General features: G+C 41.5%; 1 protein-coding gene across 1 annotated transcript in view; it reads left to right on the top strand.

The window, feature by feature from the left end:
• LOC122558862 (guanine nucleotide-binding protein G(i) subunit alpha-2) overlaps positions 1 to 10338 on the top strand; it is a 245413-nt gene that overhangs the window by 108563 nt on the left and 126512 nt on the right. The window contains exons 2-3 of the mRNA XM_043707721.1: positions 1822 to 1864; positions 3430 to 3571. Coding sequence (XP_043563656.1) covers positions 1822 to 1864; positions 3430 to 3571 — 185 coding nt within the window. The remainder of the gene's footprint in view (positions 1 to 1821; positions 1865 to 3429; positions 3572 to 10338) is intronic.

Here is a 10338-nt window from a genome sequence, read left to right as displayed (position 1 = left end):
CCTCTTTGTTACTTCCTCAAAAAACTCAATCAAGTTTGTGAGACATGATTTCCCATGCACAAAACCATGTTGATTATCCCTAATCAGTCCTTGCCTTACCAAATACATGTACATCCTGTCCCTCAGGATTCCCTCCAACAACTTGCCCACCACCAAGGTCAGGCTCACCGGTCTATAGTTCCCTGGCTTGTCCTTACCGCCCTTCTTAAACAGTGGCACCACGTTTGTCAACCTCCAGCAGATCTGATAAGAGTAGAAATAATCCTCAGAAACTTATCATAAATAATTTCAGATTTGGGATAGTTTAGAGATCAGGTAGACTCTTAATAGCAAAAGTAAAATTGTTATCCATGGCTTATTGAGAGTGTTGGGCAGGTTGCCAGTGAGGAATTGGTGAGTCATGTAAGTTGAAAACAAAAATATTAAATACCAACATTTCAATTTGCATCATACAATCTGTTTTATTATATAATGTGTCTTGGTACTGTGTTTGGTACCTTTTTTTTTGGGGTTGTAATGGTTGTTGTTTTGGAGCAGAGACCATTGCTATAAATAAAACATTTGAACAAAACTGTTTTAAAAATTGAGGGGAATGAATAAAAGAATTGAGCATAAAATGAATGTAAGGTCCATCAAACTGAATTCCAGAGTTGATTTGAATTTCCAATCTCTGTACTTGACAGCTTAATTCAGTTTAGGGATTGCCAACTCAATAAATCCAAAAGTTTATATTTGAGAATTCATTGGTGTTCTGGATCCCTTGCCACAGTGAATTAGTCAGCAGTTTTGAGTACCAATTATGATATAACCCTTTAGCTTGCATGCTATAATTTGGCAGTGTTTCTCCAGACACATTCCACGTCTCACACTTGAAAACTTCCTTGTTGATCTCCTACCTCTCCATGCTCCCCAACTTTCTCTGAGAGGTTTTAAAAAAAAGGCAATCCAGACAGCTATCTTGATTGCTATCCTAACACCTGTAGGGAAGGAAAGGTGATGTTAGTGCATTAGATGTTCCTTAGATTGAACTGGTTTACTATATTTCAATGATATTTAGCTTTCCAACTCCATTAAGTAGCGTGTCCCTCAAGAAAACATTGCCATTGATTTTCTTTCTGATGGGAAGGGTAGTTTTCAGTGAATTGTATATGAATCACTTTAACGTATGATGTATCTGATTACACCGATACCCATTTAACTGGAGGATAATGAACATTTTATGTGCGCTTTTAAAAATGAATTGCAATTAATCTCGAGTGATTACTGCTCAGTGTCTGTTATAAAGTTCCTTTACTTTTGGGGAAAGAATGTTAATCCGTTGTGCACAGCTTCATTTCATAGACAAATTATTATTCAACTTTTCTGTAGCTGCATTTTTATTGAATTCCAATAAGAATTTTTTTAAAATTTAAAATCGCCTGCAGAGTGATGTCCAAAGATGGAATTCAATAAAGCATCTTCCCTTACACATGTGATGGGCAGATATTACAAGACCCCCTGATTACTAAAGATTACTACTTATAAAAGATGAATTTAGGAAATAAATGCTCTGTGAACAGAGAAACTCACTCCTCCCTTCCCTTCTCCCTCCAACATCAGTGTTATCAGAATGTGATCTACATCAGCATTTGTGAGCTAAATGGGGAGACAGTTAAATTACCTCAGTCCAATTCATCATTTGTAAGTGTATGCTTCAATTAATACTGACCAAGCCTGCTACAAAATGTTAATGACTGTCTACAGGCTTGAGAGGTTTTGTTGTAATGTTTTATTATTAAATCCAAGTTATTGAAAGCAATCTACATTATTTTATCTTGACAGGTGCTGGAGAATCTGGGAAAAGCACAATTGTAAAGCAAATGAAGTGAGTATTATCCTTGATGTTTTGAAGAATATAAACCATTTGTCCATGAACAGTATGTTATGCCATCAGTAGCGCACCCACTTTATGATCTTTATGGGCACCTCACTCCTGCATGTTGGGTTTGCCTGTGATCCTCCCATCATGTCACTTGGTGTTACTTCAAGGCAACAAGGAATTGTTAAAGGTGGGAGTAATCCACAGATCCAATGAGTATGTTCTTGATGAAATAGGGGTGAGATAAATCAACAATGTATGTTGTGTTTTTAGATGATTGAAGGTAACTTAGTGTTGTATTATGCATTGTGTCCAATCTAAGACTGTTTGTTTGATACTGACATTGAATGTCAATAGTTGAAGAACCATCTATTCCCAAACATTCCGAACCTTCACTTGGATCGGAGTAACGGGAATATATTTGGGGCTGCAAATGTGGAAGGTTATTTTTCGGTGGTCTTAAGGTGCGTTTACAGTAGGGAAATACAGGAGTAGAAGTTATTTTAAGGGTCCTTTTAAACAAGCGCACACAATGAACATGAGTTGGAGTGAAGGAAAAGCATACAGAAGGTGTAAAAAGCTAAAATGGTTTCCAAGGATTAGAACCACATGCAGGGATGTACAACAAGGGAGACTAAAATTCCTGTCTTGGCCTTAAAGCAAATCGCAACATTAAGCTAATCCAGTTTTGTCATTTTGCAATGTTTTGAACTTAGTAATGAAGTGCTCATCACACTTAATGGTGTTGGCATCACACTGCATTGCAAACTAGCCATCCAGCCAAATGAGCTAACTAGGAGGGTTCTCAATGTATTTCACATACTCAAGCCATCCAACTACATACCCTATTCATATACTTTTCATGCTTTTGATACACCATAGATGTGGAGCACAGAGATATGACATTCTATCAAGCAAACTGCTTATGGTTGGAGTCCAGAATACAATCTCATGTTTTATGGATTATATTCGAAAGCTCAAAGTACACTTGTATGATTTTGTTTAAGCAAATCACTATTTGGTGGTTGATTGGATTGGTCTTTTTATGTGTTTCTCAGTTTCACCACAGACACATTTCACTGATACTCCACTGTTCTCAAACTTTAAAGATTTAGTGGAGATGCAGTGTGTTTTGCTTTGTGCCCTACTAAGGGAGTGTAGTGAGGTGGCTGGTACTGATAGAATTGCCAGCTCTTGATAAATTGGAGCATTTTCCTTAAATTACGTGATCAAGGTGTACTCTCTAAATGAATGTTCAGAGGATGTCAATTAAAACACCTCTTTAAAACCATCTAGATGTGGAGTGCTCGCTCCTAAAACAAAATTTCTCAATTTTGAATCATGGAACTAGTTGTGTTGCTTTTTATCCATGCTGTTTGGTTTGAATTATTTAGCTTTAAGATAACACACGTTATAGATGACCGTTGCAGTAGTGTCAAAGACTGACTGATTATATTAGAAGTCGGTTAGAAGGTAGTGCAAGGCCCGTGGTTCCATGGATGCTACAGTCGGGCTGTTTGGTATAATAAAGTTATGTGGAACTGAAACATTTCTTCTTTGGATTTTTATAGGATTATCCATGAGGATGGATACTCAGAAGAAGAATGTAGACAATACAAAGCTGTGGTATACAGCAACACCATCCAGTCTATCATGGCCATCATCAAAGCTATGGGAAACCTGAAAATAGACTTTGGAGAGTCTGGCAGAGCAGTAAGTCAACTCTGCAGGCAACTTAGTGGATATTTCTTGTAAATTGATCTATGTGTTTGATAAGTGTGCTGTTATGATGACACACACAAGAAGACATAAACATTGCTGCTTTTTATGCGGGTTTCATTTACTGAGAGTTATTGGAGCAATCATTTTTTTTCATTCGTGGGTTGACATGCATCGTTTGGTGGTGAGCAGCTTTCTTGAGCTGTCGGAATCCATGTTGTGTAAGTACGCCCAGAGCACTTATGGAGATGTTCTAGGGTTTTGATGCAGTGAAGGGGTGATGAGTTATTTCCAAGTCAGATGTTCTGTCAAATGGAGGGGAACTTTTCATTCTACATGGGTTTGGAAAGTACTTTTGAAGCAGCATTGGTGAATTCCCACAGTGCGTTTTATAGATGCTACACAGTGCTGCTACTGAGCATCAGTGGTGATGGGCCTGAATAGCACCATATTCATGAACAGTCAAGCAGCTGCTTTGTCATGGATGCTGTCAAGCTTCTTGACTGTTGGAGCTGAGCCCATCCAGGCAAATGGTAGGGTCCTGGCCTGCCTCATAGATGGTGCACACACCTTGGAGTCAGGAGATGAGCTACTGGCCGCATTACTCCCAGCCTCTGACCTGCTCTCGTCGTCATTGTGTTTATGAGGCGAGTCCAGTCCAGTTGCTGGTCAATGGTAACCACCATGATATTGAGAGTGGGGAATTCAGTGATGGTAAGAGTGACTGTGACTTATTGAAGTTTTACATTCACAGCTCATAAACGCCAGGCAATATTACTTGTCACTTTTCAATCATTCCTGAAGAAGGGCTTATGCCTGAAATGTTGATTCTCCTGTTCCTTTGATGCTGCCTGACCTGCTGCGCTTTTCCAGCAACACATTTTTAAGCTCTGATCTCCAGCATCTGCAGTCCTCACTTTCTCCTAGTTGATTTTAACCTACTGCGAATCCTCTTGCAAGGATGCCTTCCTTGAAGAAGCTCTCCTCCTCCCTCTACAAGGATCTCAGTGAGTCCCCCTCTCTCTGCACCCCCAGGTCATCTCCTCTGCCCTGAAGCTCTTCAGCCACTTTCATCCCTGAAGAAGGGCTTATGCCCGAAACGTCGATTCTTCTGTTCCTTTGATGCTGCCTGACCTGCTGCACTTTTCCAGCAACACATTTTTAAGCACTTTTCAATCTAAGTCTGGATATTGTCCAGATCTTGCTTCATTTGGACATGGACACCTTAGATACTGAAGCAGTCTCAAATGATGCTGAACATTGTGCAATCATTGGCAAATGTTGCCCATTTCTGACCGTATGATGTTGTGAAGGTCATTGATCAAGCAGATGAAATGGTTGCAAGTAAGAAACTCGTGTGGAAATGTCCTGGAGCGGAAATGACTGACCTTAACAACTGCAAGTGTCTTCCTGTGTGCCAGGTGTGACGAAAACCAGTCAAGAGTTTTTTCCCCCCCAATTCCCATTGACACTAGTTTTGCCACGGCTCTTTCATATCACACTTGGCCTTTATGTCAAGGGCTGTCACTCTCCCTGTCCTCTAGAATTCAGCTCTGTCCATGTGAACCAAAGCTATAATGAGGTCAGGAGGTGAGTGGCCCTGGTGGAACCCAAACTGGGCATCACTGAGCAGGTGCTGCTTGATAGCACTGTTGATGACACCTTCCATCAATTTACTGATGATTCAGAGTAGACTGGGGCAGTAATTGGCTGGGTTGGATTTGTCCTTTTATTTTTGTGTACAGGACATACCTGTGGAATTTTTTGCATTGTGTCAAATGGTGCCAAGCTTGACAGTGTCAGGAAACTGTGCGCATGGGCTCAATTTCAAACTCTCTATCTCAAAGTCATGATGCCACTCATAAAGGTTGCACTGTGGATGCAAACAGAAGCAGGGAGGTGGTCGAAAAGAAGAGTGAGAATGTAGAAAAGTGAGGTAAAAGGCTCAGGAAAGGGGCCATGTCATCACCTAGTCTATCTTTCTCTCCTCTTCTCTATCTCCCAATCTTTATCCATTCTCCCACCCCACCTCACTCCTCCTGAATGCAGTTGTTACACATTCCCATATTTATGGGGAATAGTGCACATGCTCTCTGTGTTGGCATACACAGCCATCAAGCTTTTTGTGTTCTTGAAGCTGCACCCATACAGGCAAGTGGGGAGTATTCCACCACACTCCTGACTTGGAGGTGCTGGACAGGCTTTGAGGAGTTAGGAGGTCATAGAGATGTACAGCGTAGAAACTGACCCTTCGGTCCAACTCGTCCATGCCAACTAGATATCCCAACCTAATCTAGTCCCATTTCCCAGCATTTGGCCCATATTCCTCCAAACTCTACCTATTCATATCCCCATCCAGATGCCTCTTAAATATTGCAATTGTACCAGCCTCCACCACTTCCTCTGGCAGCTCATTCCATACCCCTACCACCCTCTGTGTGAAAAAGATGCCTCTTAGATCTCTTTTATATCTTTTCCCTCTCACCCTAAACCTGTGCCCTCTAGTTCTGGACACCCCGACACCAGGGAAAAGATTTTGTCTATTTACCCTATCCGTGCCCCGCTTGATTTTATAAACCTCCTATGAGGTCACCTCTCGGTCTTTGATGCTCCAGGGAAAACAGCTCCAGCCTGTTCAGCCTCTCCTATAGCTTATATCCTCCAACCTTGGCAATATCCTTGTAAATCTTTTCTGAACCCTTTCAAGTTTCACAACATCTTTCCAATAGGAAGGAGACCAGAATTGTACGCAATATTCTAAAAGTGGCCTAACCAACATCCTGTACAGTCGCAACATGACCTCCCAACTCCTATACTCGATGCTCTGACCAATAAAGGAAAGCATATCAAATACCGCGTTCACTATCCTATTTACTTGCGACTCTACTTTCAAGGAGCTATGAACCTGCACTCCAAGGTCTCTTTGTTCCCTAGGACCTTGCCATTAAGTGTATAAGTCTAGCTCTGATTTGCTTTCCCAAAATGCAGCACCTTGCTTTTATCTAAATTAAACTCCATCTACCACATCTCAGCCCTTTGGCCCAACTGATCGAAATCCGTTGTAATCTGAGGTAACCTTCTTTGCTGTCCACCACTCCTCCAATTTTGGTGTCATCTGCAAACTTACTAACTATATCATCCTACGTTCATATCCAAATCGTTTATATAAATGATGAAAAGTAGTGGACCCAGCACCGATCCTTGTAGCACTCCACTGGCCACAGACGTCCAGTCTAAAAAACAACCCTTCCACCAACACCCTTTGTCTTCTACTGGTGAGTTACTTTAAACAGCATTTCTAATCTCTGACCTACTCTTGTAGCCACAGTGTTTATACATACATCCCATTCAGTTCTGGTCTGTGCTAACCCCCAGGTTGTTGATAGTGAGGGATTCAGCCATTGTAATGCTATTGAACATCAATTTGATTCTCTCTTTATTTAAGAGCTTGTCATTGCCTGGAATTTGTGTGGTGCAAACATTACTTGCAGCTATCAGCCAACGCCAGAATCTCATCTAGGTTGTGGTGTAGGTGGACGTGGACTGCTTGACAATCTGAGGGGTGGCAAATGGTGCTGAATATTGTGCAATCATTAGCAAGCATCCTCATTTCAGACTTAGGGTGAGGAAGTGGCCATTGGTAGAGCCACTGAAGATGGTTGTGCCAACGACTTTGCCCTGAAGAGTTCCTGCAGAGATGTCCTGGAGCTGACATGATTAACTTCCAAAAATCATAACTATCCTCCTTGGGTATGACTCCAACTAGCTGAGAAATTTTTGTCTGGTTCCCATTGGCTGCAGATTTGCTCGAGCTCCTTGATGCCACGCGTTGTCCAACTGCTGCCCCAATGTCAAGGGCATTAACTTTCACTTCACCTCTTTCATCTACATTTGGACCAAGGCAAAATGAGGTGAAAAGTTGAGTGACCTTGGTGGAACTCAAACCAAGTATCAGTGATCAGGTTATCCCTGAACATGTCAACCTGGTCTAGCAGTTGTGCTGTTTTGGACTTGACCAGATCAGTTGCTAGTGATGTTACTAAGCCACTGTTGGGGATGGACATTGAAGTTCCCCAGTGACAGTACATTCTGTGCCCTTTACCACTCTTGATACTACTTGCAGTTGATGTTCAATGGGAAGGAGTATTGATTCAACAGCCAAGGTGAGGTGCTGGGAGTGATCAACCGGAAAGTTCCTTGCCCACGTTTGACACGATGCTAGGTGATTTCCTGGGGTCCACAGGCTCACTTGGGAGCTGTTGCACCTGGAATGTATTTACCATGTTCCATAGTTATTCAAGTGTGTGAATTTGGCTGTGATAACACCTCTGAACTCCCTATCACAGAAATGCTTTCACGATCTACTAAGCAGAGCCCTGAGAAGAGAGAAGTTTGTCTGTCATGCCAGTGATCTATCAAAATTAGCTGGGAATTTGATTCTCCAGACTTTATCGTCAGTATGTCCGGGTGGAGCACATACTTGGAGAAAATTAAAGCATGGACCACTTTTAATACACACCGATGTTGTAAAGTTAATCATCTCAATCTCCTAAATGGACAGGGTTTTGTAGGATTATGTAATTGATCTGAATATTTTAACAGGTCTGATGGCGATTTTGTAGCTTTCAAACAGCTGAGAATGGCTTCTGGGACTCTGAGATTTGGCTCCCCAGCAGCTTATAAATGAGCGCACTTTTCAAACATTAGCTAACTGTGTTTGTAGAGAATTGTTTCCTTGTGTTTCCAATGCATGAGCATGCTTTCTTTTAAAGAAAATCTGCTATTTAAAGTGTTGTCATTCATTTGTTCAGTCATTGTTAGTTCACATTAAACTTTGGCATTCTGTTGAATCCGGATGTGAGTTGCAAGTCCCACATCCTAATCAAGATGCTTGCTATTCTGCACTGATTTGATGGGCCAAACCTCCTGTAAAAGGGTAATTCTTCAACCTGTGCAACAATAACCTGTTCTCTTGACTTCAGCTCTATGCCACTGACAGGCTCACCTAGGCTTTTGTCACTTCTGGCTTCAATGTCTCCAGTGTTATTGTTATAAGCCTTCCATCTTCCTGAAGCATCAATTTGACCAAAACTTTGTTGGCTGTTCTGTCTGGTGCTAAGCTCCATTTGTCCATCATTATTCCTTGACGAACAATATTAATAAAATGTTCCCCATGTTTTTGGCCTCCTGTACAAACTATCCCATCATATTTTGATTTTTTTTCCCTTGCAGGAGAATATAGAGGGGGAAAGAGGAATTTAGAACTCTGCTATAACCAATATCTCACGTTGCTCTGTCACATTTCAAGACTGAGTATACCTTTTAGGATTGGGAAGCATAGAACATAGCACTGTACAGCACAGGAGGTGGAGGCCTTTGACACACTGTTGTGCCAAAATTTATCTAATTGCTTCTACCTGTCTTTGGTCCATATCACTCCATTCCTTATATATTCATGTGCTTATCTGAAAGTCACTTAAATGCCCCTATCGTATCTGTTTCCACCACCACCACCCCTGGCAAGATGTTCCAGATTCCAGCCACTCTGTGCAAAAGAAATTTCCCCTACCTTAAGTACATGCTCCCTAGTATTAACATTTCAACTTGAATACTTACGGCTCAGCCCTAGGGTGAAATGACCCTCTCAATATTTTTTTCACAATTTCTTTCAAATTTTAGGGTTGAGATAAAATAATTTAATGAAATAATTTTTTCAACTTCTCGATTTTTGCATCTGATTTCTAGCTGTTATTCAAATCTAAACTGTTCCATTACATCATTGACAACTTGCAAATAATTTGAAGGAATAAACAAAGATACCTGTCGTTGTGCTGGACAGTCTGAAATTATCAGCTTTTGGCAATTAACCTGAGTAAATATGAATTTAGATTACTTACAGTGTGGAAACAGGCCCTTCGGCCCAAAAAGTCCACACCGACCCGCCGAAGCGCACCCACCCAGACCCATTCCCCTACATTTACCCCTGCACCTAACACTACGGGCAATTTAGCATGGCCAATTCACCTAACCTGCACGTTTTTGGACTGTGGGCGGAAACCGGAGCACCCGGAGGAAACCCACGCAGACACGGGGAGAATGTGCAAACTCCACACAGTCAGTCGCCTGAGGTGGGAATTGAACCCGGGTCTCTGGCGCTGTGAGGCAGCAGTGCTAACCACTGTGCCACTAGGTGAGAACTAGTTAGTGTTTTACTGTGATTCAATGAATGCCTGATGACTGAATCTTGCATAAGGTACAGATGGTTCTGAAATTCTTGATGACGCAGAGATTACTCAATTCACTCTGGTGACAAACTGTTATTGGGAAAAAAAATTAAGAAGCATATTTGTGTCCTTTGCAGCTGTTGGTTAAAGTGATCTGCAGTCCTTGTGCCTCTAGCCCCAATGTGGAAATTCCTCTCAGGTGTACGAAGTCACAATTGCAAGACTTCACTCTATAATTACACTGACTCCAGTCATTCAGACCATCTCGACCTCATCTCTGCAGCCACATCCCTTCTCCACAGTTGAACCATACAGTCTGAAATGATGCCAGGATTTTATTCTTAGTTATTCTGTTCAGGAGTCCAATCCTGTAGTCAATATCTGAAGGAAGAAAACCTTTTATTAGTTTTAATATGCCTTTTGAGTTTTGTTTGTATTTGTTTCCTTTTCATTCCAACGGTGGGAATTTAGCAATGCTTTCTGTTTTAACCTAGGGGGCGGCACGGTGGCACAGTGGTTAGCACTGCTGCCTCACAG

The sequence above is a fragment of the Chiloscyllium plagiosum genome, chromosome 18 (genome assembly GCF_004010195.1).
Source record: "Chiloscyllium plagiosum isolate BGI_BamShark_2017 chromosome 18, ASM401019v2, whole genome shotgun sequence".
Lineage (NCBI taxonomy): Eukaryota > Metazoa > Chordata > Chondrichthyes > Orectolobiformes > Hemiscylliidae > Chiloscyllium > Chiloscyllium plagiosum.
The sequence above is the reverse complement of the archived record's forward strand: the minus strand, read 5'-3'. Positions and strand labels throughout refer to the sequence as shown.